Source organism: Amblyomma americanum, chromosome 7 (assembly GCF_052857255.1).
Source record: "Amblyomma americanum isolate KBUSLIRL-KWMA chromosome 7, ASM5285725v1, whole genome shotgun sequence".
Lineage (NCBI taxonomy): Eukaryota > Metazoa > Arthropoda > Arachnida > Ixodida > Ixodidae > Amblyomma > Amblyomma americanum.
In genome coordinates this window covers 58,673,379-58,700,443 of record NC_135503.1, presented here as the reverse complement: position 1 = coordinate 58,700,443, position 27,065 = coordinate 58,673,379, and the positions used below count along the sequence as shown (strand labels likewise).

Below are 27,065 nucleotides of genomic sequence, written 5' to 3'. Positions count from 1 at the left end.
ACGGCGTGTTCCGGCGAGCGAGAGCGCGGACGTTGTGTCGGTGGCCCCCGAGCGTCGCCGGCGTACCGTGCCGACCTCACGGCGTTATACCGAGGTCGTGAGAGTCAGCTTGCGCGATCAGAGTGCCCAGCTAATACTTCTTCTACGTAGACGTCCTCGTCTTCCCTGGCCAGCAAACGCCCGGTGCGAATGGGAACTTCGTGAACAGTACGCGCAACATTGGGAGACGGCGCATTGTTCAATCCGAGCGGAGAGGTGGATCGAACGTCTCATCGGCCTGAGCGCTCGCCCCCATAAACGCGCCGTCCGCCTCCTGTGAGAAAAGCGAAAATACGAAAGACAAAGCCGCAGACCTTCGGAGTCCGACCAGCCCTGCGCACCTTCCGAGGAGCAATTCGTGCCTTTTGTTTCGCTGGCGAACGATACGGACGCAAAGAAGAAAGTTCGCTGGGCGTTGATCACCGAGCCGCTCAAAGAGACTCCGCGCCGCTGTGGATGCTGTGTCCGCGGGGAGATTATCTTTTTCCGCCGGTGAAAGGGCTCGCTCGCTTGCTCGGACCTATACGTTCTCTCGGAACCTTCCGGCGTTCGGGAGCGATCGTCAAGGCGATCACCGTCTCCGTTCTCCTTTCTCTTGATTGTAACCCGCTCGCACAGAAGACTCTTCGATTTAGTGAGTTTGTGCGCGACCATCGGGTGTGACTGGCATCGTTATGGATTGGCCAAACTTGCAGGTGAGTTTTGTCGCAGATCTTCGATACGTATCGGTGTGCACGCTGTTTGATCTCACACGCACTTGGATTAGCGGACGTGGATTGTACTTTGTAGCTGAAATCAGTGCATACGAAACAATCCCTGATTATCTGGAGGGTACACTACATTGCCGTTTCGTATTCTCGCGAAAGAGTGTAGCGGGAACGCTCCATATCTTGTCAATGCATTATTTGCTTGTAATGCCCACAGGAAATAAATTATATTTGTTTCGCATTCAAAACTTTAATTGCGTTAATTAGATCGCCTCGAGTTCACTCCTGCCTTCGGTCTCGCTTATATGCAAGTCACGACAGGTGGGTTTCGATAAACGCATGCTAAGGTTGATAAAGCCTTCCTGCTGACATTAGCGGACGGATAATAGATTACTATCGGCAGAGACGCCATCACATTAACCGCACGATGTCTCAATTTGGCGAGCTAACACCAATGGCACAGTTCCCACATATCGGCTGCAGCCACCCATGCTGTCGCGGATTGGCACTGCTGAGCTAATGCTTAATGAATTTTTACGGGGCAAAACAATGCTACGGGTTATGAGGCGAGCCCACGTGCGGGCCCGGGGTCCGTTTGGGGTCCATTTCCACCCCACGACCATCAGGATAACGTGGCCCAAAATCGCGGTACGTGGGTGTTTTAGTGCCTCGTCCCCTACTAAAGGTATTTAATCCGCGACATAGCCGCCGGCTGCAGAACGTAATAGCCACAGAGCCACCGCGGTGGCTGTAGAGTAGCATTGACGCTACACATATGAGGCAATCCTGTCCGCCTGATAACATCTCCCTAGGACCGCGAATGCAGGGCAGAGCATGACGAAACAGCTTACTGTGTAGTGCATGGAAGTTGGCGGATGCGACACTTGAAAATCCTCCATGAAGAATTCAGAAGGTTAAAGCTAGTGCTTTGTAATGAATTTCGGTGCTCATGACATTAATCTCATGTTGTATGAGGTAGTATTTTTGTAGTAGCCGCAGTAGTAGTGGTGGTATTACTAGCAGTAGTAGTAACATTAGCAGCAGCTGTTGTATAAGGCACGTAAGCGGGAATTTGTTCCGCAAGGGGTCCAAGATCATCTTCTTGTACTAAGGGCGGGGACAGATGGTTGACGGTGCGTGCCCAAGAGAACTGCCCCTTTGGCTACGTACGTGATAATACTGATAACTGAGGTTTGGAAGTGCACCGGTGACTAACGCTATATTGCTCCTAACATGCGGCCGGTCTAGTTAGTATTGTATGTTATGAAGAAGTCAGCGTGAAAGTTAGGACAGAAAAAATAAAGGAGATAGAAGACATTCACCAGCGCACGAGAATGCCTTCTTTCTCCTATCCTTCTCCTCTCCCTCTTCTAGCTATCGCTCTGACTTTTTCACAACATAATATTAGTTACTTCCGGTTATTAAATATAACACGTGAGTTTAAAATCCGAGACGTACAAGTATGATAAAGACATAAATTTTTTTTTTTTCAAATGTTGCAAAAATAACTACAATAGATCCCAGTGCCACTAAGGAAATTACATGTTTGTTTATATGCAATCAGTAGCTGATCGCTGAGTAAGAATTTGTTCGCGCTAAATTTTGTAAAGCTAAAGATGACGTTGATTTCATTCGCGAGGCGGCAATGGCATACTCGTGTATGCCGGATTCTTATTCTCTCGTGAATGACGTCACACAAACTATCTCTGTGGCTTCAGTTTCTTAGTAGTTTCAGTATTGTCTTTAAGAGAACCGGCCTCCTGTTCCCTCGAGTATTACAATACGTTCACACTACAATACTGATAAGAATGAAACATTTATTATCGCTTTTTGATGCAAATACCTTTATATTGGAAAGTAATGTAAAGGTTTGGGCGAGTTGGTGAGAAGTGCTACGCGCTTGTGTGTGTACAGTACTCCGCCTCATCAGGTTCTGCCGCGCCATTCTTCGCATGTAAAGGTAGCTCAGTTGTCTTCTATGGTGTTACGCGTTTCCATATAAAGCGGCTTTTTTTGCTTTCACTCCTCAGTTTGCAATCTCTTCTCGTCTTCTCTTCCTTTCTGTGTCCTCTGTGTGCTTTTGCACTTTTTTCCATTCTTGATGAACAACCAACTAGCCTGGCAGACAACTACGTACGCATGGGCACTTACCCTGAAATATTATTTCCCGCAGCCTTGCAACTGTACTAAGCACTAATGCTTATAAGCTTCTGGTGACCACATTTTTTTTTTTTTGCTCCCAATCTGACCAGTCTTAGCCGAACATCGCCCCGATATTGCGGCATAGTTGACGCCTGAATTAGCACCGAAGCTGACGGTGAAACGAACGCCAAATATAATGCCGAAATTTCTGCAATGAATCTGTTACATGAGCTAAAAATACTATAAACACCAAGCTGAATTAGAAGCAAATGGGTCGGGAGCAAGCAAACACGCTGATATCTTAGACCAAAGAAGAACGGCAGGTTGGGCGAGTTGCTAACAATTCATGATAGTTAAACGGCGCTAACGAACAGAATAGAATAGGAGAAGGCACAGAGTGCCGTTCTGTTGCCCCTACTCATATTCGGTCCTGTTAGTTTGCGCTGGGGAACTATCATGAATCTTATACCACTTTGCAATCGCCTTGTTTTACGTAACGTAATGTTTATTAAAGGGGTTAAGGTATACGCAGAGAAACAGCATCGTCTTTACAAACAGCTGCTTAAAAAGTGGCCGAAAAGTGTGCGCATGCACTAGCATAAGCCAAGATAATTCCTGAAGGCGGCTCAGCCGAATATCGTCATGATTTTGAGAAATAAAAAGGGGGAGGGGAAGGTGACAGAATACATCAACAACGGTAAGATGTCAGGCGGAAAGCCGCGCTTTCTTCATAGGTTTCCTTCACTTGGATCATATTTTTTCAATGTGCTTCAGAACCGCGTTGCAGTAATCATCATGCGCTTTCAGGGAAAGCTCAGATTCGCCGCATCCTTTTCTTACTTAATATGCTATTTGTTAAATGAAATTCCTATCAAAAAGTGACATCGAACTGGTGTCAACATTCGAAAACTGTTTCAAGTACCGCTAGCGAATAAGTCAGCATTAGAGTATCAGTTCAATTTCCAGGCAGCTAGGCCATACGTTTCGCTTACGTTGGCAAAACGACACAAAGTGGCAGTATATCACACGTGCTCCTCATGGAGAGAGAGAGAGAGAAAAAAAACTTTATTGGCGCCAAAAATTGGTCGAATCAGCGGGACTCGGGTGTCTTCATGTTGAAGTTCCGAGTTTTCCAGGGGTGGTGCCCTTATTCCAGGGCCCCACTGAGTCTTGCTACCTCATACGCATGCTGGACCAGTCCTTTTTGGACCGCCAGCACGCTGCTGGTGAACATGCTTTATGAAGAAAGAACACTTGGGATCTTTCAGAGCCACCTGTCGGCATATACAGAATATTATAACATCCTTACAACTTATATGGCATTGCTCAATTGTTTAAATGACGTCTAAAAAAATACCCCTTTCTTGTTTTTTTTTTCATGTCATATCCTTTTACGGACAACGTCTAATCAGATTGCAGGTTTGACTGAAATGTTTTCCTACATGGCGACAGACGCATTGTACTGACTCACGCACGGAGGTCGCACCAACCGGTGCAAAGTTATACTCAGCCGTAAATGAACACATGTAAGTACAAAGAAATCAAACGTTTGGGCAGAAGTTTTTGCAACGAAATTCGGCATAAAAAGGCAGCCGTAAATAGCAAAATTTACCCTACCCATGAATCCCATTAGCCCCGCATTAGTCTTTCTGGAGAAATATTTGTTTACCGTGTAAATACTCAATGCAGACCTGAAGATATGCGCTTTGCTTGCTTTGCAACAAAAAACACTAGCGATGATTACTTTTACAGCCGTGCACCAACCTTCGTAAAAGGTATCACAATGGTTAGAAATTATAAAATTGAAACACCAGGATTTTTTTTATGAGTAAGAAAGAAATCAGGGAATCCATGTTATTCATTTCAAAGCTGCACACAGCAGCAGAAGCGTAGATAAAACTTATTCTATCACGGGCATCAAATCCAGTATCCGCAGAAACGGCGGAGGACGCGCTACCAAGCTTATTTTGAGAAATATTGCGTGCTGCGTTTGGTAGTCGATGTAAAAAAAGGAGTCCATTAGGACGTTAAAGGTGTTAAATTCGTCTTAAATAAAGAAATCCCTGCTAGCTGCTCAAAACTACCAAGAAAAGGCGGCCAATTCGCTATGTCCACAACTCTGCAGATACCGCCTGAAATGTTTAACGACGCGGTCACAAAAGCTAGCAGCAATCTAGGACAGAAACAAAATCTGCTATGTGCTATTTTATGGTATGAGAGGTTCGAAGTCCGACGGCTGCACAGGAGAAATGAAAGACGCCGCACTAAAGGACTCCGGATTTTTTTTCCGCCACCTGAGGTTCTTTGACTTCCACTGACATATCGCACATAACTCGGTCGTTTTTGCATTTCGCTTCATTGAAATGCTGCTACCGCGACCGGGATTCGTTTGTGCAGGAAAACGGGACAAACGCTTGTATTTTGCTTCACAGCTGCCACCATATGCCGGATGGCGCTGAACACTCAAAAACAGCGCGGGAATTTCGAATCTTCGGTACATCCCATTTGATTTTCTATGACCATCGGAAATGGTTGTGAGGGCAGGAATGATTTCATGAAGAAGATTTTGCAGAGATGAGGAAAGAGTCAGCCTTGATAATCATCGTATCCGCGTAGAATCTCCTCGGACCCCCATAGTTTTATCAAAATTACAAGTTTAAATATATGCACATTGAGTTACCCGTTGTTCCCCAATGGCGGTGAACGGGTGATTATATATGCAAGTGGTTGTCGGCGTTGTTTTCGGGCGCGAAGAGTACCGGGGTCCAAACCCAGCTGCGGCAGCCACGTTTTCAAGGCGACGAAACGCAGAATGCGCCTGTATGTTGTATGATTGGCCGAGGTCCTCACAGACGTAGGTGGAGCTCCTATTCCGGAGCCCCAACGGCGTCTAGCGCCGCTCGCGCCCTGGCGACCAAGGTCCGTTGGGACTGCAGGTCATGGCAGCTGAGCAGCGCCGCCTCCCAGGCCTCCCTAGAAGGGTGGGAGATGAAGGATTGGGAAGGGTGGGGATTGGAAGGGCAGGCCCAGACCATATGGAAAACGTCCGAGAATGTCGCTCCTCTGGCTACAGCCACCACCAAATTCTGAATTGAAGTGTTTCGATACTGCCGGGCACAGCATTGTATTCGTAAAAATTTTGAGAAGAAGCCGTTCGTCTGTTCTCCGGAGATCCTTACAGGGTTCCGGAAAGCGACGATGACTGTCCTTATAATATGTAGTGATGTCTTTGAATGTAATTGGAGATTGTGTAGGCTCGGAGTAGGCTTCCCCAGCAAGTGTGAGTGCCCGGAGAGAAAGCGCGCGGGACGCCTGATCGGCTAACTCATTGCCCTGGAGTCCCTGGTGGCCGGGAGCCCAGATGAGGTTGCAATTTGGAGGGCGCTGGACCGACAGCAATTTTGTAGGATGCGCCAGGCGAGAGGAGGTATCCAACCCAGCTCATAGTTCCGACAAGCCCCCTTCGAGTCGGTAATGATGTGCTTCACTTGTGGGAGGGAGAGTGCGAGCGCAATCGCGATTTCCTCCGCGTGCGTCGTGCTGTAGGCGCGGAACGGCGGCAAAGCGGGCAGTGACGCGCGACGGAGCGCTCACGCTAGACGCCCAGTCTTTAAGACATATTTCTTCCTGTCATTATGCTGTCATCTCCTTTGGCTTCCCTCCGTAAAACAATATGTATTACATGCTTTCATGACTGAGTTTGTCTTGTTTAGCTTCGCAGCGAGGATAGTAGATCGGGTCAGGATGGTAGAGAGAACAAGGGGAATGGCGCACTTTATAAGGCAAATGTTGGAGTGGGGTTGACAAGCTCGTCGCCAAAAGAAAGAAAAAATATCGCCGCATATGATCCGCTGGCCATAGGGAGGACGACGAGGAGGGGCGAAAAACTTCGTTTACAGTACTGCTGTCCCGTGAAATAAAAATTCACAGGGACAGCGCCACAGCATTAGAAGCCGTTGATGCCCTTGCAGGAAGTGACGTCAGTTCATTCCAGCCAATGGGAATTTTCCAGTCTGGTGACGCGGCTTCCCTCGCATTTTGGCGCATTTTGGCCCCATGAGTAGTGCTTGGTTTAGTGGCACGGGCCGCGATCTTTATTTTTCAGTATTTTTTTTGTTAGCCCTACGCAGTACTGATTGCCATCTTGCCCTGTACCGGAGCCTTGTGCTGCCGAGGCTTCAGTATACTTCCATTGTATGGAACTTTATCTGTCACCGCTCTTTGCGAACCTTCGGAAATTTTCAGAAAGAGTTTGCGAGCACTGCCGTGGGTCATGCGAAGTGCTTGTCTGCTCCCCGAGCCGGCTGCCCTGCGTGCTCAGGGACGAAATGACTTGCAGACTGGACAGCATTTCGCGGGACCTTGTCTACGGTTTGGTTTATGGTTTATGGGGATTTAACGTCCCAAAGCGACTCAGGCTATGAGGGACGCCGTAGTGAAGGGCTCCGGAAATTTCCGCCACCTGGGGTTCTTCTACGTGCACTGACATCGCACAGCACACGGGCCTCTAGAATTTCTCCTCCATCGAAATTGGGACCTTGTCTTCCTCTGCAAGTATTTACATTGGAGCATTTACTGTATGAACCTAGTGTATTTAACATTTGGCGGAAAGGTCCGCTGTAGGAAAATATTGGCTATGAGGAAATGAAAGGCCCAGTAACTGTCTCACTCCCTGGTGGGGACCTCAACTACGTCGTAAGAGAAAGGAGGAAGGTAAGAGTGAAAGATCAAAGAGAGATGTAGAAAACTTCCTCTGCCCTAGTGCTCCACATAGAGAGAGCGAAATACATAGGAGCTTTTTTTTGTCTTAAATTGCGATAATGATTTTGTCAGCTACCAGCGACATTAGTTGCGCATTTTTGCAATGATTTAGAAAACGTCGCCGGCTTTCTGAGGTATTTGCGTCGTTTTCACGTGTGAAGTATCGCGGGAGAGCGCAGAAAAATTCTTGAAAATGCAGTAACAAAAATGCACTGGAACAAGTTGTAAAAAAATAAACAGAAACTGCGCACAGTTAAACATATATTTAACAGAAAATATCCCCACATCACTAACGCCCGTACAAAAGGCTAATATTTGAAACGGATGACGGCAAACGTTCTGATACATCCTCTGTTTAAAAGGTGAGTTAGATCCTCAACGAAAAATATAGTTCACAATCAGGCAAGCGCAATTTTTGCCTTAATTTTGAAGAGCGTAAATAAACGTAAAATCTGCCACCGAGAAAAAAAGGTGCCTTTATTCTCAAACAATGCTTCCCTACAGAGAAAAATATTTAACACCGAAATATTTCCTGTAGAAGCCCTTCAAACTATAGCGGCGGGGAAGTATTTACCTCGAACGAAAGTCACAAAACTAATTCCGTCCTAGAAGCAGACATAGCTGAAGAGCTGAAAGGTGCAGCCATGCCTGCAACATTTTTAGTAGTTATACTCACCATATAGAGACCGGTAGGGCAAGAAGCACCCGCCACTATCGCACCAGCCTATTAGCACCATACTTCGCACGCACAAATGTGTTCAAATTTTCTTTTTTTCCGCGCACAATAGCGGACTGGAACTCTCTGCACCCACGGACCAACATTGACATATTTGACATGAGCAATGCTTTGCAAATGTATGCATATGTTTTTTTTCTTTTTTTGTAAACTGCAAGTTGCCATGTGATTTTTCTGATTCACTCATTCTATACAGTGCCCGTCCTGCTTGGACCTAACCATGGTCTGCAGTATGTACATAAATAAATAAAATGAAATAAAAATAAATAAAATTTTGGCATAGGATACGAATGAAATAATTCACTGCTCCGAAAAGGGCGGGAAGAGACACGAACTTTCACATTTCTTACAGCGTCACACTAAGCAAAGTGCCATTTTCCGCATTCAATATTAATTCGCTTGATATCGCAAAGTATTGAGTGGCAAGTAATTCATGAATAACGTACGCAAATGGATAGCAGCTCAAAACTTTATCAGGCGCTGTAAATGTCTACAAAACACAGTCAAGCATTGCGTGCGTGCGTGCGCATGTTTGCGCGCGCTTGTGTGTGTTCAAAATTTCTTAAGCACTGCCACTTTTTACTGGAATGATTTTGCACCCGTTAATCCGCGAGCATGCAACATTACTTAATTACAGCATTTTTAATTGGATATTTGTTTAGCTACAAATTAGTTGGTTGTCACTCTCCACCGGACGCATTCCGCCGCGCGGTGAGAAAAATTTGAAGTTTTTTTACCTGTACGCGTCTATTTATTCAGCCAGCATGAGCTACAGACTTCAAGAAATGAAGAAGGCCATATATGCACTGTGTTGCCTACAGTTTCAGAAGCGCTTCTGAAAATGTCAAATCTGCACCAACTAGCCCGATCCGCTACCCTTGCCTACAGTGTTCAGCTCTCAATTATCGTAAGCTTTCTGCCACTGCAACTAAAGAACTCTTGTGTGCATATTCTTGGTCCACGCTCTACGCCTTTCTCTCTTTCTTTCTTCTTCTCGCTGCCCCCCCCCCCCCCCCCCATCGTTTTCCATGCTACAGCTCTCACTGTGAACGCCTGCTTGAAGGGCAACTGCACCATTTTTTGAGAATTCCGCGATTTTCAAGGATTCAAATCTATATAGGCTGTAGGTAAAGCATGCCAAGTGTTTTTGCGTTAGCATTTAAAATAGTGGCATAATCGACGATTGAATTGTAGGCTTCTTCTCAAAGCGCCGGCGAAATGCGGGATAGTTCGGTGTGACGTCATGGAAGATAAGATTTCAAATTTCCGCTACCGTCAACCACACCCTTCCGTGCCCCGTTTGAAGCTGCCAAACAACTCTCGCTGGGCTTTGACTTCAGTGGAGTTGCTTTTTTTTTTCCTTCAAACCAAGCCTTTATGCGTTGGAAATGCACCGGTACCTTCGACGACGTCACCATACGCCCCCCACTTGGCGTTGTGTGCTGCGGAGAAGATTGAAGGGCATCGTAATTTCAATCGACGATTATGACACCATTTCAAATGCTATCCCAAAAGGACTTCGCATGATTTACCTGCAAGTTTCACACATTCGAGCCCTTTAAGCTCGTCGATTTCTAAAAGCTATTCATTTGCCCTTTAGCATGGATGGGTGAGCGATCGTGCGTGACGTGTAACAGCATGATCGTGCTTTACTTACGCCTACGCTCACCTACTCTGCACCCCTATCCACAATTATTAATCAAACAGGCATCAAGTTTGCATTATTGCAAAAGTAAACGTCTGGGGAACTTTTCGGTTGTTTCTAAACTGATTGCGATGATCCCCCACTTTGCTTCTGTAAAATATTCCATATTGTCATGGTTGAAACGACTTTTTTAAGTCTGTCCCACAGCCTGTGCTCATCAAGCCTAATGACGTGCGGCTACTCAAGATTTGATTTTAACCGAGCCCACAGTAGCATTAAGGCGCTGAGAGCACAAAAAATGCTTGTCCTGTCAGGAATTCTCTTCATTTACTAATCTTGGCTTCTTCATGGCGCTTTAATTGCGATTCGCTCCAGTGCAGCGCGAAACTCTTACACTGTAACGTAGCGTAGTTGAAGAACTCTTCAGGGTAGGTATAACGAAGGTTGCATTAGATAAAAAGGCTTCAACACTCACGCCTTCAAGTCGATGGATTTTGCAGAGTGGTGCAGCGTTTTCTAGTGGGGTTCCCTCTGGGAATTTCACCATGAACATTTTTCTGCTCGTAAAATTCATATGCATGCATACATAAAAAATCGCCAACGTTCCTTAGTCCAATTAACCGACAGCCACTTTAGGATAGATAAATCGAGTTGAAAAATCGATTTACTTTCATCAATCAACCCCTTGAAGTCTCTATCAGCGCGGCACAATTATTTCAACGCCGAAAGAGCAAAACACAAAGGGTTTGCTATCACTGAAGGAGGTCGGAACCACGAGTAGAACTGACCGTATCACCTCTCATGGCCACTATCAGCATATTAATCTTTTCTCCTTTCCACCAGTGTGCATTAGCAGGCCAGAGACTTGTCACTCCGGCGGACCTCTCCACCTCTCCACGCATTAAAAATCTTTATCTCTCTCCCGTCATCCACACTAAACGAGAAAAGCTCTTCAACGCTTTTTAGCAGTTGAAATTTCCGGAACACGATGGGACAAAGGCACAGCTTGACGTGAATGGAGAACTAATATTCTCCCTCTAAGACTCTTGAGCTTTAGTAGAGTGTTGCAGCGCTCCGCTCAGTCCTCATAAACCAGCATTGGTTGGGCCCACTGGGACGTATCTTTTATAGCCGGCGTCGTCGCTTCGGAGGACGCGGTTGTTGCGACGCGCATCTGTTCTTTCTATCTTTCCTCTCGCGTCTTTCAACTCCCCTCTGTCTGCACGCGACAGCGATTGTGGCTCAGCTGGAGTAAGTGGACAAGCCCGTGTACTTTACTTTTCATCCTTCCTTCAGTCGCAGCAACAACAACAACGGGGTGTCACTGTGGCTCAGGACTAGAGGCAAAGCCCGGGGAAGTTTTCTTTAGCTGCGACCAGTTAATTTTTATTGACTCCCTCACTTCAGCGTGATAGAGGACGAAGTTTCGCACGGCGGGCCCAGCGTGGTCAGAGGCAAGAAACGGGCGAGGCGTACTTGTGCTGAGAAAGATACCATTTTGCTCGAAGAGGCCTACATCAAAGGCGAGATCGCGGGTTTGATTTGTAGGCCATGGCGGCCATATCTAATGGGATGGACATGCGGGAGATTATGGTTAATGATAAAGTACGGCGCCGGTTGCAGATATAAAGCGGAACTTTACCCTACGGCGTCCGAAATAAACGTATACCCTTCGAGATAAAATCCCAGTTTTTTCGTTCACTTTATTGTGGAAAAATTTAACGAGCTCCCGGCTAGGTTCAAAGCGAAATGCAGTTAATGCCGCTTGCGCCATTGCACTACACCTCTGTGCCGCTGAAGCTAATTCTTTCTTGGCTCCCTATAGCTTGCGGAATCTCAGATGCTTAGAATAATTGCATTTCATTTATGAGATCAACGTTATTCCTTACTTCGTCTTTAGTTAACGGCCATTAAATCATATCCTTCACAAAGTCTTATCCTTCACAACTTGTTGCCCCCAGTGCACTTCAAAAAGAGGACATGGACAACGTATAAGTCTTTAACTGTGAGATAGTTTAGAATGGACAATAGCAATTAGAACGACGCATGCATATATGTCGGTTTTTATGCCGATCACATTTGTAAAATTCAAGGTGAAAGTAAACGAGATCACGACCTGCTCTGCCGAGGAGCTGCACCATACTTTAGTCCCCCTATAGCTTTTAATTGAGTCAAAAATCAGGCTAAATGACCTCCTTGCTTACACGTATACCAGTGCCACCCAATGTCCATGGGTGCAATTTCATGTAATCGTTTTTTGACCCCATTTCTCACACGCATTTTTCGTCCTGCTTTTTATACCATATGCAGCGACGCACCCTGCTTGGCAGCAATAAACCTTGATGTTACCGGCGGCAGCAGTTAATAAAGGAGAAAAAAAATGGAACGGTAAAAAAAGTCGTTGCAATTTACAGTTGCAGGGTACATCCCTCATATATCGCATATTTAATTCCCTATATGCCACTTGTTGCAAGGTGCATGACTGCACTGAATTACCGCAAACAAACTGTCGTTGAACTCATTTAATGGCTTAGTTGATGCCCTGCCATTCAATAACGCTTTTCGCCCAAAAGTCAGTGTAGCACGACAAAGTACTTCACTTTTTAAAGTCCTAACGTGCTAGTGCTTTTGTTCATTGCTCATTACCTGTCTCGACTTCATCCGCGCCTACTTTTAAAAGCGCGAGGACAATAATTGCACCGTCTTATTGTTAGTATCGTGCAGCTTCGTTCTGACTGAGACAGAGAACCGCAAATATAAGAAACAGGAATTTTTTCCTTGTTCATATCCCCTCTGCTTTTCTTTTTTTTTTCGGACTGTTGTTAGTTTCTGGGTCAGCGCAAATTCTCATATCGCAGACATTGCGAAGCGCAATAGGCTGAAAGACGCAGTCGAATATAGTACATTGGCTTCAATACCAGATGCTGCGTGTTCTGACTGTTCTAGATCGCATGAATCTCTGCAATGCAATGCGTGATTTCTAAACGTGGCTAACACTGTTTTCTTCATGTATTCCTCACCTCCCCCCTACCCCTTCACAGCCACCGAATTTAATTTCTTATTGACGCTATCACGCCGGCTCTACCATAAACTTCGGCGTCCAGATACAATGCGAAGACACAATTGCTCTATCGTGTCCGGTTTCCCTACATCACCAATGTGATCAAAAGCCATCATGCTACCCGGAAGATCAAATCACTCACTTAACACCACGGCAGAGACCTGTAAAATTAATAAAGTTTTCCGTTTCTCCTGAGTGCCAGCTACAAAAGCCAAAGGTGCATTCCTACATTTTATCGTTACCTGCATCGCTCTTTCCAACTCGCAACCTCGTTTAAGCTTGGAATGCTTCAAAGCCAGCAGAGCGGCGCTAACGGTCCCCACCGTAGGTGTCTCCCTCGCCTCCAAAGTTATTGCGTCGTGCAGGTTGCATAGCGCACGTCAGAATCCCGCCTTCCTCCGACGCGCAGCGAGCAGCGGCTCATTGTGCATTCGGCGACCACCTGCATCGTCGCCGTATACCCTCCGACAAACGTGTCCACATCTCCCACCAGGCGGCGCGCATTTCAAAAGGCGCTCCTAATTTCTGGGCCGCTCGTGATAGCGGCGATGGCTACGCGTCGGTGAAGAAAATGGGCTAACACGGTATACGCATGCCGCGCCAGCGTGCGTGCGTGCGTATGCGCGCATGCGGTGTGTGTGAGCGCGTGCTCCTGCAGAGTCACTCCGCCGACAGCGTGCCGTTAGACGCCGCCGAGATTGGGAAACACTCGGGGCGCGGGCGCGGCTTTTCTCAAGGACTCAGCTATAGTGCCGCCTCCAAGCGCATGCACTAAAAACGGCCCCCAAATATACGGAAACGAGTTGGGCCATCGAGCAAGGACGACGTCCTCGCTTCGAATAATGGTTGCCCCGGCTTGTCGGTCGAGCCATTTCTTCGCCGCCTGGTATAGTAACGCCGCCCGTCATCCTGCTGTTTCGGCAGGGCTGAGTTTGCCTTCCCACGTCACACGAGGCACTCTGGTCGTGTTTCACCGTTGAGTTGGAAAGTGCGCTTTGGACATGTAACCTTGCAGCGCGCCCCGCTAGCCAAGCAGAGCGATAACAATTTGTCACGATTGCCTACAGCAGCGATTATTTGTTTCGCGGGCCTTCCACTAAGCAATTGTCGGGCGTTATTAAATAACAGGCCTGCTGAAGGAAAGCGCGGCGGAGACTAAACAGACCATAACACGTTCAACAAACGGCGTGGAATCTGAGGTTACGCTTGTAGTCTACACTTTTGTTCTTTAACCATGCAGTAACAAACCTTTCCGCAGCAGTATTTATGCCTTGGTATGAAGTGCTCATTTTCTCAATTCAATGCCAAATACGCATGCAATCCTGGATCTGCACAAGCGTTTCGAAGCTTCTGACGTCCTTTAATAGTTTTGCACCAGTCTTTTAGAGCGAAAGCACTCATACACTAACACCGACCAAGAATCTTGTCATTCTTGGATCTTGTGCCGTGCCTTGCAACAGTGACACCACCTTGAGTTAAAAAAGAAATCAAATCAATATTCACGAGTCGAACCCACGGCGCCACAAGCAGATCAGCTTCGGAAGACTCTGCGCAAGAGCACTCTTGCGCTGTGCATTGCACACCTTCTTCTTCATCCACTAATACTTCCCATGCTTTCGCACTATAATCGGTTCAACCAAGTTAAAATCCTGACACTTTTTTCTTGGTCGTTAAATTCGGCTTTAATTCGTGGTGGAGGTGCGCATTTCGCCCACTACAGATGTGTCGAAGGTGTGAGTTTCTGTGAATTTTTACAGTGGTAATGCATTCGCATACACAGGTTAGTGTAGTCCAAACTATCCATTGCGCTAGAAAATTGTTTTAAAGCTCATTATTGGAAGCACTTTTATTTTTTTATATATACTTATAGTTCCCGACCCGACGTCTAATTCCTCCGCCGCTGGCTTCTCTGTCATACAGACCTAGACGAAGGCTATACATTAATAGATACGAGAACAAACCAAGGTACGGTATACTGGTAAGGCTAGGCCACAGACCCAAATTACACCCTTTGTCACTCATGTGCACCGTTCTCTTGTCGCGCATTGGGCGTCAATGTGCAAGCGAAACCTTTACGCTCGCACAGCGAAGGCAGAGCAATAGGAGCAGTCACTGCTTTCTTGGTCGCGTTCAGACGTCGCGGCTCAACCAACTCGTCAGCCCAAGCAAGGGCGAGTATGCCCTGTAACTCCGACGCGGCTTCAATGTGTTTCTGCGCAACCCATTCATTTCCGTGACTTCCTATACACACACGCACCGTGTGCGCCGAAACCATGTACCGGAACACTCGGCGGCGTTTCTAAGTTCGTCCTCCGTTTGACAGCCTTTTGACAGAGCATAAATGCGACGGAGACGCGCGAGAGCGCTCGATGACGTTTTCTCTTCGAGGGCCTACGCACAGCAACAAACAATCTCGCGCGGTTGTCGTCTGCGCTGAACGAGAACGACGCTAGACGTCGCCGTGACCCACAAATCAGGCGCCAGTCGCGGAAGAGGAGCCTGGGCAACATACCGCGCGCGTGCGCTTTTGCGCGGACACCGAGAGCGCATACGGGAGCCGTGGCAAACCGGTTCCTCATTAAAAATGACGGCTTCTGCGACTACTGATTAGGACGGGAATAGAACAAGACGTCTTAGCTACCGCTGCTGCTGTCTTTCTCTGCGCTGTGAGGCATCCCGCTGTGCACTCGAGATCTATCAGTTTGACCAGTATGTACAGAGTGGAATGATTGGGAGGGGGGGGGGGGGGGGATCGTAGGGGGGCTACGCGGCAGCACAGAGAGTATAGGCGGATCCGGATGTTACGGATATGGTTTGGAGGCAGCCATTTTCGTGAGGAAAAAATGCTTCGTACCGCGAAACGTATGGCGTCTATATTAAAGCGCGCCGCTTTTTAATTTCTAATACCTGCATTCCTAATGCAGACTAACGGGACGCAGCAAAGTTTAAGGACATTTAGAGATGAAAGCGAATGCGTCCTTATCAAAGCTTCAGAAAGTGAACTTCAAAAGTAAAGAATTTCAGCGCAGTTAGAAGAAGCGTTGTTTGACACAGTGGCCTGCAGTTTTCCTCTACTCTTTTTGTTTTGTTTAGAAAGGGGGAGAGATGAAGTGAGTAGGGGAAAAAGGGGCGTGGGAGATTAGGAATAAAACGTAATATTTAAGCATTTACGCAGCATTCAAGCTCTCGTTTCTTTAGCGATCATTAACAGGAGCGACCTGCAGTACAACTTCACAGACATAAAGTCAGTGCAGTCAGAAGGTAAACCTTTAATTCAACACATACTATCACAGGCCAAAAGCCCCTACAGAAGCATAAGAAAAAGAGAAAAAAATGTTTGTGTAGTGCTATAAATGCCTCAGCATTCAAACCTTCAATATGAACATCATTTGCAGCACAAACTGTGCTGCAGCACTGACGTAAACAGAGAACATTGAAGCCTTGCTGAAACTACCTCGTATGTACTAGCTCCTTAGAAGTGCCCCTGCAAAGCAGCCTTCGACACACCTCTAGTTTCTCGCAATGCTTTTCGCACACAAGTCTGCGAAATAGTAACTTCTGAAAATTAAATAAAACGCCACTAACTGCGAGATCGCACAACAGACGTCCAAGGCGCACGCTGAGATTGCTTTACACTGCTGAGAGATGCGCTGACATATGGCTTTTTTGATCAGCGTGCACGTCGGCAGCACCAAAATAATATAACAGTTATATTACAATTATATTTCATTTCGCCCCTTGCCATCAGTTCCAGCACTGTCACATCATTGTTATCGCCGTGGTTGGCCAGTCGGGGCGGGACATGATAACAACAGAACTGAAAGGAGCAAAAAGAATTGTGATATTATATCAGCCCTCTATCTGGCTTCAGGACCAGCTATCGAGTACTTTATGAAACTCCGCTTGAGTGACCCTTCCAATAACAGCTCTTGAAGCGATATATTCATTTACCGATATCAGCATTATGTATGTTATAGTGAATGTCCATGGGGCTCTAGCGAGAAAATATTTAAGACGGTAATTTTTTTTTCGCGCAAATAAGTTGGCTGATCAATGCTGCACATTCGTGTATACGTTTACACCCAGTACAGCCGTGAATATTCTCGGTGCGGGGCTGAATCAAATAAAAAGAACCTTTTTTTCTTTCCAGAGAGCTGCCAGCTTTAATGACGTTCTCAATATATTGTGTAATTCACTGAACAATCTAATTTCTCTTGAAACAAGAAGCACGGTTCCCTAAGCATCGCCTTGTATGGTCGTCGCAGTTTCAGCTTAGTATTTCGTGATTTCTTTGCATTCGCGGCAAACGTTTTATTCCTCATCACTTGAGAAACGGAACCAACGTTTTGCAAAGGTTTAAGAACGTTTAAGCAACGCAGTATCACTGCATGAATACTCTGTAAAAATCCCAAGAAAATATATTTGCTTTGAAACAAGCGGAAATATCTGCGTTTTTCCCATTCCAGACTGATTACCTGCGCGGCAGGGGAAATGTCATTGTATATAGATGCAGTCGCATTCTATGAGACCTACAGTGCAACGGCCCTGGTAACAGTTCGCAGTGGTCTGAACAGGAGCACGCTTGTAACTGACAGGATATGGTTTCTTTCGGCATTTGCGAATGTTTAGTTTTGGCCATCGCGGTGAGTTATCGTGAAATCCCAGCAAATGGGCGGAAAGCTTCATGTTCACTCAAACAATTCCTGTCCTAATATACCTTGGCACTGAGCGTATTATGGTTTAAAGCCAGCTAAACGCACTGTGAAGCACGACACACGCCAAAGGAATTGCTTCGATCGTGGGTACTAGCAAAGTTCAGGTGTCAACATCGTATTCAGAGAGTGCGCAATTTCTTCTATCGTTTTTGTGGCGCGTGAATGTGTGCAGTTCATTCAGAAGGAAAGGCAACGAGGCCTGCAATCAATTACTGTCAATGAAAATATTCCCCTGTCCGTGTGTCCGGCGGTTTGCAGCGTACCCTGACCTCTGTTCGTCTTGCATTTCAGGCTGCTTGCGTAGTTGCACTGACTGCTGCAATCTTCATCATCAGTCCTGGGACATCCACTATGGCCCATCGATCACGGGTAAGTTCGTACAAGTTTGAAATTCATTCTGGATTTAAATTGAAATTTGGTGAAGGAAATTCGTGTAGACTGCTCTCGCGAAAATTTTTGCTTTTATGTTTTTAAGCGTTTTCTATAGTTTGTTTCCCACCCGTTTGATCGCGTACGTTATGACACGTACACACTGAATTCCAGGCTGTACACGCTTGTATACGAGCTGAATTCAGTCGATAAAGGTTTGGTTAATAAACTAAAGGCTAGATGTCAATAACAACGTCGCGCCACACAAGTAATCAGACGGGATGCGAAAAAAGACACAGTACCGTGCCTCTTAAGAAGGTATGCTGTGCAATCTATATGTTCATAGGTACGCAACCTAAGCCGCCAATGAGCCTTGTCGAGGCGTCAGCCTGCTTCAGGAATGCCGGAAAGATGCAGTCTGGCCTCCACTGTGTTTTGTTTGAAATCTACAAGCCCCACGAGAAGTGTGATTAGTTGATGGGCTTTTTCTTGGTGCGCGAAATATGTGGTGTTGTGTGTTATAACGCCTTTTGAGCCCTAACCTTTCCTCGGTATTGAATATGGTATTTACAGTTTTTTTTCCGCTAGCTTAGCTGAGTAGTGTCACCGACTTGTGCTCTACTTCCCTGTCAACCAAACTAAGTAGTTCTCGCGCTATGCCTGCCTTCTCATTTCTTTATTTTTTTGCGTCGAGTTTCTGTGCGCTTGCTTTATTTCTAAAGCAAAATCTAAAAAAACGGTTTTTCAGCCATGTCGGTTGGGCCGACCATAAGTTGATGTCATCAAGATTAAATATTAAACAAAATACAGTAAGTCGCGATATCAGCTGCAAAAAAAAAACTTTCCCATGTTTGCAGCGTATGCAAACATCAGCACAACGGATCTCCGGCCAATTCTAAGAGTTCTGATGCCTCGAACTATATGCGTCTGAACCCGTACATTCGACGCCAAGTCGTGACTAAATGAGAAAGCAAGCAAAACGATTGGCAAGCCATTCCCCGGAAAACTTTTGAGCGATCGGTGGATAGATGAGAAAAGGCTTGTATATTATTTACAGGGAGCTGATGTAATGGAAGAATCAGAAATTTTCATGAAAACAACTACATGATTTTTCTGCTCCTCCCAAAAGAGACGATAATTTTCTACACAAATTCTAAGATGCTTATGAGGCCAGCTTCTTGAGCAACTTGGTATTGCGTTCTTAAGTGAGGAAAGTCGATCCAAAGTACACGAGGACAAACACGCGCAGGCGCCTTCCAACAATTTGAAATGGTTGGAACCAGCGCATCAGGTCAATCCAAACGCAAGTAGGACGGTTGTATCAGCGTATGCCGCCTCGGCGTGTGGTCACCAGCCTTGCGAGGTCGAGCTTACGCTCAACTTACCGGACACTCAGACATGGCACAGCTCGCTTCCGTTGGTTTTGAAAGACCTGATTGTTTGAGCAGGCCGTCGCGGTCGACCGCTGACGAAGAACAGCTTACAAGGTGAAACAAGGTTTCACCTGCTTGCAAACTGGTTACTCGCTGCCGGAAGTCAAACAGCACGGACACGTCCTTTTTCGTAGGAACGCCAGCACTGTAACAGCAATGACAAGGCTGACAACAATGGCAAAGCTGGCAAGTTCTGTAACAGCAATGACAAGGCTTTGAACGTTTTAACGAAAGCAGCTCTCTAATCACGAGGGACATGTCCAAGCACAAAGAGCAATCAGGTTAATGGAACGCCCTTTCACTGAATTCAACAAACCGATGTCAGAGTATAACGCTCTCTTAAAGTGCCCGCTCTCTGTCAACTAAAACGAGAGCAGCGCGTGTGTTTAAGTATTGAGCTGTTTTCGCATCTATTTAAGATAATAAATTTGTTATATGTGAAAGTTTTACTGCCAAGTTTACCATCGTCCTGCACTCTTATTATTCAACAAATACATAAGTGAACACACCAAAAGCATCCGGGTAAGATAAAGCGATAAAATCACACATGCGCGGACAAATCAAGACCAATGTGTTTCAATGATTAACGTACCGAATGGTTTGCGCTATTTATTTATTAATTTTATTCCTTTATTGTGAGGTGACCACTAACGGCCATTGACCTTTTACAGTGGTGCACTTAGCACTGAAGGAGGAAAGATCAATAGAAAGAATAACAAAGGATAACAAAAAAGCAATGAAAACGATGGAGACGATGACAACGGATGAAAAAAAAAACAGTTAACAGTGAAAAGGTCCCAATGAGCACAGCGAGTTACAGAGAGATGGAAATCGATTGAACCGCGCTAACAGACAAAAGAAGAACACAGACACAAGCGAATGTGCCTGTGTTGTTCAAATTGTGCCTGTGTTCTTCTCTTCCGTCCTCTCTGTTAGCGCTGTTCAATCGAGTTCCATCAACATGCACCAACCAGCCCGACTAAGCCCTCTTCTTGGTTACACGGAACCTATGCATGCAGTAAACCACAAGGAAAATTTTATCAGTTCACATGTGACATATACGTTTTTTTTTTCTACTAAGCAGTCGCACAAAAGGAATTTCCCCCAAAATGCCTAAAAGCTCAGTTGAATTCCGATGTTTATAAATGCGCAGGGATGCCAAGGAGTTTGTCGCCACCAGTTTTTTTGCATTCAAAAAACGAAAATGAGATGGTACATTAACTTCGCAGAAACCAATAGGTGCTCCGGTTTGTAGCACTTCACAATAGCGCTTTCGGTTTTCGTTTGCGTCAAGAACGAGCTGCCCAGCATCCAATATTGATTCACAATGTCCGCATTCCGCCTGTCTTGCTCATCGTCAGCAATCATGGCCTCAGCTTATTTTGAAGGATTCTGCCTTGCTCTTTCGGTCAGTGAAGGCATCCTGCCACTGAGTTGGCATGCAATAAAGAACATGTACGCTGTCGCCGAACGGCCACATCAGCTCGTGGCATGTTTTGCGATATTATGGTCGTCAACAAGTCATCAGCGAAAATTTTGGAAGCTAACACAAGCAACACACTAATCATTCTCATCAGCTGCTGTGATTGTGGGAATTTCCGTCGGCTTCATATCTGCGGCTGGAGTAAATTAAACAAGCCGTTTTATTCTTCGATGAGACTCAGGCGTTAGAAAAATCAGCAGAGTGCTACTTCAGCAAACTGCGCTATTGTCGCTCTTCCTAAAGAATCTTATTCCCTTTTGAGAAAGGTTCAACTAAAACAAAAATATGGAAGTCCACTGGAGGCTCAATTTTCTCGATATTTCCGTGTTCGAAAAATTTCGGTATGGTGTCAAACTTCATCAATGTGCGTGCGCGGATTCTAACTGGCAAAGCAGGATTACCTCATTTTTGACCCAGTACGCTGCAAAATATCAGCAAAAGCAAATGGGAACTGCTTTTACCGTAAGCAACATCATATCATATTTTCTGAATGACTCCACTGGTTAGTGTGCGCGATCTGTGAATAAAGTCGCAGCAAATGCCGCGGTATTAGGCTGTCACCACGTCAACGCTTCAATTCAATGTGGTGATAGCCCAAGTTGTCACAGGGCGCCACTTAGTATCGTAAGGATTGCAAAAACATTTGCTCTGGACACTATTTTTTTTTAATTTCTACCTGAAATAAGACTCTTGTGCCTAGCAGCAGTACTGGACAATCCCATTTAGAGTCAGGCGAAAATGCAGCCTTTGAGGATATATGCACTGTGGTGCCTCAAATTCAGTCTGTGACTGATAATTCCGCATTTATCATCACCCTATACTGCGAAACGTAACATCGAGTCACGTCTTCTTTGCGACATTTCTCGTAGGAGGTGCAAACGTACCTGGTCATCCACCATCCTGCAGTCAAGGGGGCACCGGGTGCCAGCGTAACACCCGGAGGTCAGCTAGTGGGGGCCACCTCCGGGGGCCACCAAGCCGCCGCCTCGACCAGCAGCTCGTACGGCTACCAGCTGCACAGTGAAACCACCCACCACGTCCCGGTACTCATCTCCACGGGACACATACCGCTGCTGTCCAGGGCCCCGGCGCACAAGACGTACGTCACTGTGCAGCACCTGCACCATGCCGTCCACCATCACCACCAGCCGCTAGTGCTGCTTCCACACCCCGCACCGGTGAGTGAGTCGTCTTGCAGACAAACTGTTGAGTCATAGCGGCAGCTATATTCGGTACGCCATTTTGGTAATTCCGACTGTAACCTGCAGCTGGTCAGCTGTCATACGCAAAGGATAATGATCTGCTTCTGCTTGTTCTCTCTCGTGTGTCTGTGGGGCTCAGCTGGACAGAATGCATCACTGAAAGTTTGAACGCGATAGCGTTAAAGGCCCCGTTACGTAGAAAATCCGGCGTTGTGAGCGATAAATAGGGTGGCACAGGGTGGTCCAGGCAGCAACTCTCGAAGAAGCAACCTAGGTGGGCAACTTAGGTCACATGGCCTTTGCGGGGTCATCAAAACCTACCCATCATGGCATCTGGTAGTTAAAGGTTGATCGCGAGAGGCTGCTCTGGAAGAGATACTTGGGTCGCGCTAGACCAACCAGTGGAAACCACTGCCATCGCAGGGCAGTGGCGCATTCCTTAACCGCTGCACCAGTGCCCAAGAAGCGATATGAGGACTCCCAGGAAACTATGAATTTAAAGTTGAGAATGACCAATTCCGGATACATGGTCATTGACTCACTAACGCCATCTCATTAACGCCATCTTAATTGTCCCCTCCAATTTTTGGTTCAGAGAATTTTACAACCTAAACTTAACATAATTCTGCGTCAGTGGTACTATTTCTTGTGCCCACGGCTTCCTAACGTCGCCCGCATCTTTGTTTCTGACACTGCGTCTTCGCTAAAGCCTTTACAAAAACTATAAGTTGGTATTAATGTAAGAAAATATACTTTTTCGTTGCAGTGTCCTTCCATTACGATGTCCTTTCCATGTCCTCCAGGCTTCCACTCTCCTGTCAGCATTTCTCGCGCGTCATAGGGTGCAGGGATGGTCCTAGCGCATCGCAAGAAGCGCATGCAATATTTCAGTGATCAAGCTTTAATAAAACTTCCTTATGTATTATTTGCTTGAATCCCTACACACTCGTAATCGTGCTCGTATCCATGAAAATAAGCCAATGATGACGTGCAGTTTTATGGAACACAAGATAAGGTACAGACACGTAACAAAGATCACGAAAGCCATGAAACTGTTCATCAGTCATGAGTACGGCCTAAGTACTGTTTATACGATTTTTATTTTGCTGCACGCCTCCTCCGCAGCTGGCAGCCAATATATTCCCCCGGCATATGCAAGGATTTGTATATACTGCCAACACTCTTCAGTAATTGTATAAATATTATGCGAAATGCCTTTTCGTTGGACTTTATTTATAGCCTATATTTTTAGCGATCCATTTGCTCATCCCTTTGCCTCTAACTAGCGCTGCTTTTGATAACAGAAGCGACCTACATAGCTTCCTGGCTATCAGCCCTGGTACGTCACAGCGACCAATGGGCATGATCAGGTACAGAATACGGCCCCCTTGCTAACAACTTTCTTCAGCCGACCTGGCGTATTTGAAGTGTCTGTAACCCGCGCCTTGTTTACTTCAGGCTTAACAGAGCTCGGAAAAACAACGACTAAGTGGAATGACAAGCAGGACGAGATAAGCGGCGGTAACCAACTGATTTATGGCAGCAGCACACCCTCCTTTGTACATGCGACCACAGCTTCATCACGCAATCAAAAAAGACATCGGAACACAAAGTAACAACGCTTAGAAAATAAAATGGCCCACGTTCCGAAAAAAAGAAGAAAGGAGGAAGGACAACTATTGCGTCCGAATAGCGAACCGACCAAGCAAGTCCGTTACTAGGTTTACGTGTGTCCTTCAAAGGCCGAGTCCTACGGAACGGTGTGTTGATGCAACTCTGCCCAGTTTTCTTTGTGCGGTCCACCTGGGTTAGCGCACACTCTTTACGACTCAGCGACAACAAAATAGGTTTTTTGGAAGGACACACGTAAACCTAGCAATTCGTTGATTGGCGGGTTCGTTTTTATGATGGAATGTGTGTACCTCTTTTTTTTCTGCAATCTATTTTGCTCCGTATGCCTTGCCATTTTCTGTCGACGTGTTCTTTTTGGTCTTTCCTGATAACGCCACGGCCTAACGTAAACAGGACTGTGTGCTGCTGCAATAAATCTGGTGGTAATAGGCGCCTGTGATCGTACTGCTTGTTCTTCCACTTCATCCTTTTCTTTGTTTGCAGGCGCGTTGGAACCGATCATGAACCAGATGACCCTCCAAAGGGTCCCTGATAATTTCCTTGCACTAGAGCCTTGAATCATTGATTTTTACCAATAGGACGGACATACTCTCCAAAAGTGTGCTGACCTATCGCTCATCGCAGGTTCACCACAGGCGGCGCGAGCGGCTGACGGCTCAGGGCTCGAGCTTCCGCCAGAAGCAGAATCCGTACGTGCGCCTTCCCGACTACCCGGCCTACCCCGATCGCAATGCCGCTCTCAGCTTGGAGGAAGACACGCTGGCCGAAGCCGAAGCCGAGCCCAGCCTCAAGGTGTACTCAGCGGACGCCGAGTACCCGCCACTCAACATGCGCAACCGGAGGAAGCTCTACTCGCTCGGTTACATCTACATGCTCGACTTCCTCGAGAACTCATATCTCAAGCGCTGAACGTCCATCGAGAGATGGCAGGGTTTTGCTAAGGTTGGACGCATGCCGGTCTTGCCTAAACACATTCGCGCGAGCACTGACCGGGAGTCGTTAGGACGGTGTGCGAGACAAGTGCGGAATATACGGTCGCGAAGACGGGCGCTCATCATAGGCCTTTTTGGTATCCGCAAAAAGATTTTTCACGGTGAAAAGGCTTCACGGACGCCGGCATAACAGCGATGTCGGTAAAACACAGCCAGAGAGAGAGAGAGAGAGAGTCAATGCGTTTCAGGGAGCTAGTAAAATTTCAGTATTGTGTCCCTGACGTGAGAATACAAGTGATCTATTCCGATTATCTGTGCAAATACATTTGGCACGGAACCGGGCTGCACTTAGATTTGCTTAAACTGCACCTCCGGTGCCTCCACTGCCATCGTTAACTTCCGTAGCGAAGAAATTCAAAGCGCCGTATACCGTAAAATTTTTTTTTATCTCGATTCAGTTTTCTGCCTCTATGCCATTGGTAGAGGACCCACTGTGACGTCAAGGCAGCGTCATGTTCTGGCTCTAGAGTGTAAGACGGGCGTAGCCAGAGCCAAAAAAGGCAAATGAATGAACGGAGAAAATAGTCGTTACCAAATACGTTCCCTTGGCTCGTACAAAACATTCTTCTCTTGGTGGTTCTTCTACTCTTTTCGCCCACCTGCCAAACTAGGAAATCTCGTCAATACCAAGGGGATGGGGATCACTTGAGTCAGTGAGGAGGAGTAAAAATTGGACTGTGATCGGTTTGGGCCTAATCAATAGTACGGCTGCCACAGTCTCTGCCACCGCTAGTATATTTGTAATTGATTTTTTTTTTCGTGGTGGCGTGAAGTCTCTATAAGCATTTTAAGTGAGCTGTGAGCGATAAGAAGTGGTACGCTACTATCGGTTAAAATTACAACTTAATGGGCTCCATCCTAGGTCGTTGGTTCTGCATAGCAACTGACACGCACTCAAGGAACAAATAACCTAGCGCCTTCTCCCATCACTGCATTGATTACAAGCTCGCTTAAAAGATCACTTGCCATTCAAAGCACCTCGTGAACAGCAGTCAAGCTGTAGAGCCATTCAGAAAATAACAATGGTACCCGTCAGGACTTAACTTCGTGAAAAAAAAGCATCATTATCACTAAAAAAAAAATGTCTTGCTCAATGTACAGCCCGTCCTCTGTAGCAAGCTCTTAGATGTCTCGAAGCTATTACAAAGAAAGTTTCCTTATTCATGACCACACGACAATATTACGACCTTCAAATCAAGCAAAGTCGAGTAAGTAGTTCGTGCAATATTGTTAAATCTTTCGTTCTCAGCGCACAGCGTCTGGAGCTGTCGATTTCATTTTCGTTTTTTTTTTTTGTGTGTGCGCACTAGGACATTTGAAGCATTCAACACTGGTTACAGCAGAAACATTTTGCGACACAATTTCCAGGTGTGAATTCCGTGACGCTTTGATAATGCACTGGAAGCCTTGCCTAAAAGTCGTCAACCCCTCGCAGACGTGTCCACCATTAAAGCAACGGGCTGAAGTGCAGAACTTAAATGCGTCACATTTACTTTGAACGAAAGCAAATAATTAGGCCCGCCTCTTCCGACACAACGTATAAAAGTACGATAAGCAGGATATGCCGAATTCTGTCCACCAGCACCGTTGTTCTTCTTTCGCATTTAAATAAAAATATTTCGATCCATACACTTCGTGTGCAAGCGTTCATACACACCTGAGCATACCTGTGAGAAAGCCTAAGTAACTCCACTTCGGCGCAAACAGGTAATACCGATCTACGTGCGGAGGCTTATGATGCCCTTCGTTTGAATGCATGTGCCACTCAAGAGTGTGCGACTTTTGTGTTTCTGTTTTTGGAGGGATACAGCGAGTACTTTCGTGTGTGGTAAATGTGTTCGCACTGACCTGAGCATCTTGTCATGCAGCGTGTTTGCGGGTGACGAGCATTCGTTTTTTGCTTGCCACGGCGCACGCCTTTGGCTCTGGCTTCCCGCATACAGGGAGCGTTCATAGCAGGACCACCCGCCTCGGCACATCTACGACCCTCACGCGACGTCACTGTCGTACCACTTCACGGCTTTGTCATAACTGCTGGAGCATGCTGCGGCGCTGGCGCGCAAATGCGCCGCATGCCGCACAGCGCAGTCACTTTCAGCAAGTTTTCCAGAGAGTTTTGGCGACGCCTTTTTTTAGACTTCGCGCCCC

At 46.3% G+C, this 27,065-nt stretch overlaps 1 protein-coding gene across 1 annotated transcript; it reads left to right on the top strand.

Moving 5' to 3' along the window:
- LOC144097133 (uncharacterized) lies at positions 1-26,543 on the top strand. The gene is made up of 4 exons (XM_077629915.1): positions 1-734; positions 18,098-18,175; positions 21,961-22,269; positions 24,550-26,543. Exons 1-4 carry the CDS (start codon positions 714-716, stop codon positions 24,832-24,834), a joined length of 693 nt encoding a protein of 230 aa, XP_077486041.1. The 5' UTR covers positions 1-713; the 3' UTR covers positions 24,835-26,543.
- Positions 26,544-27,065: the final 522 nt, after the last annotated feature.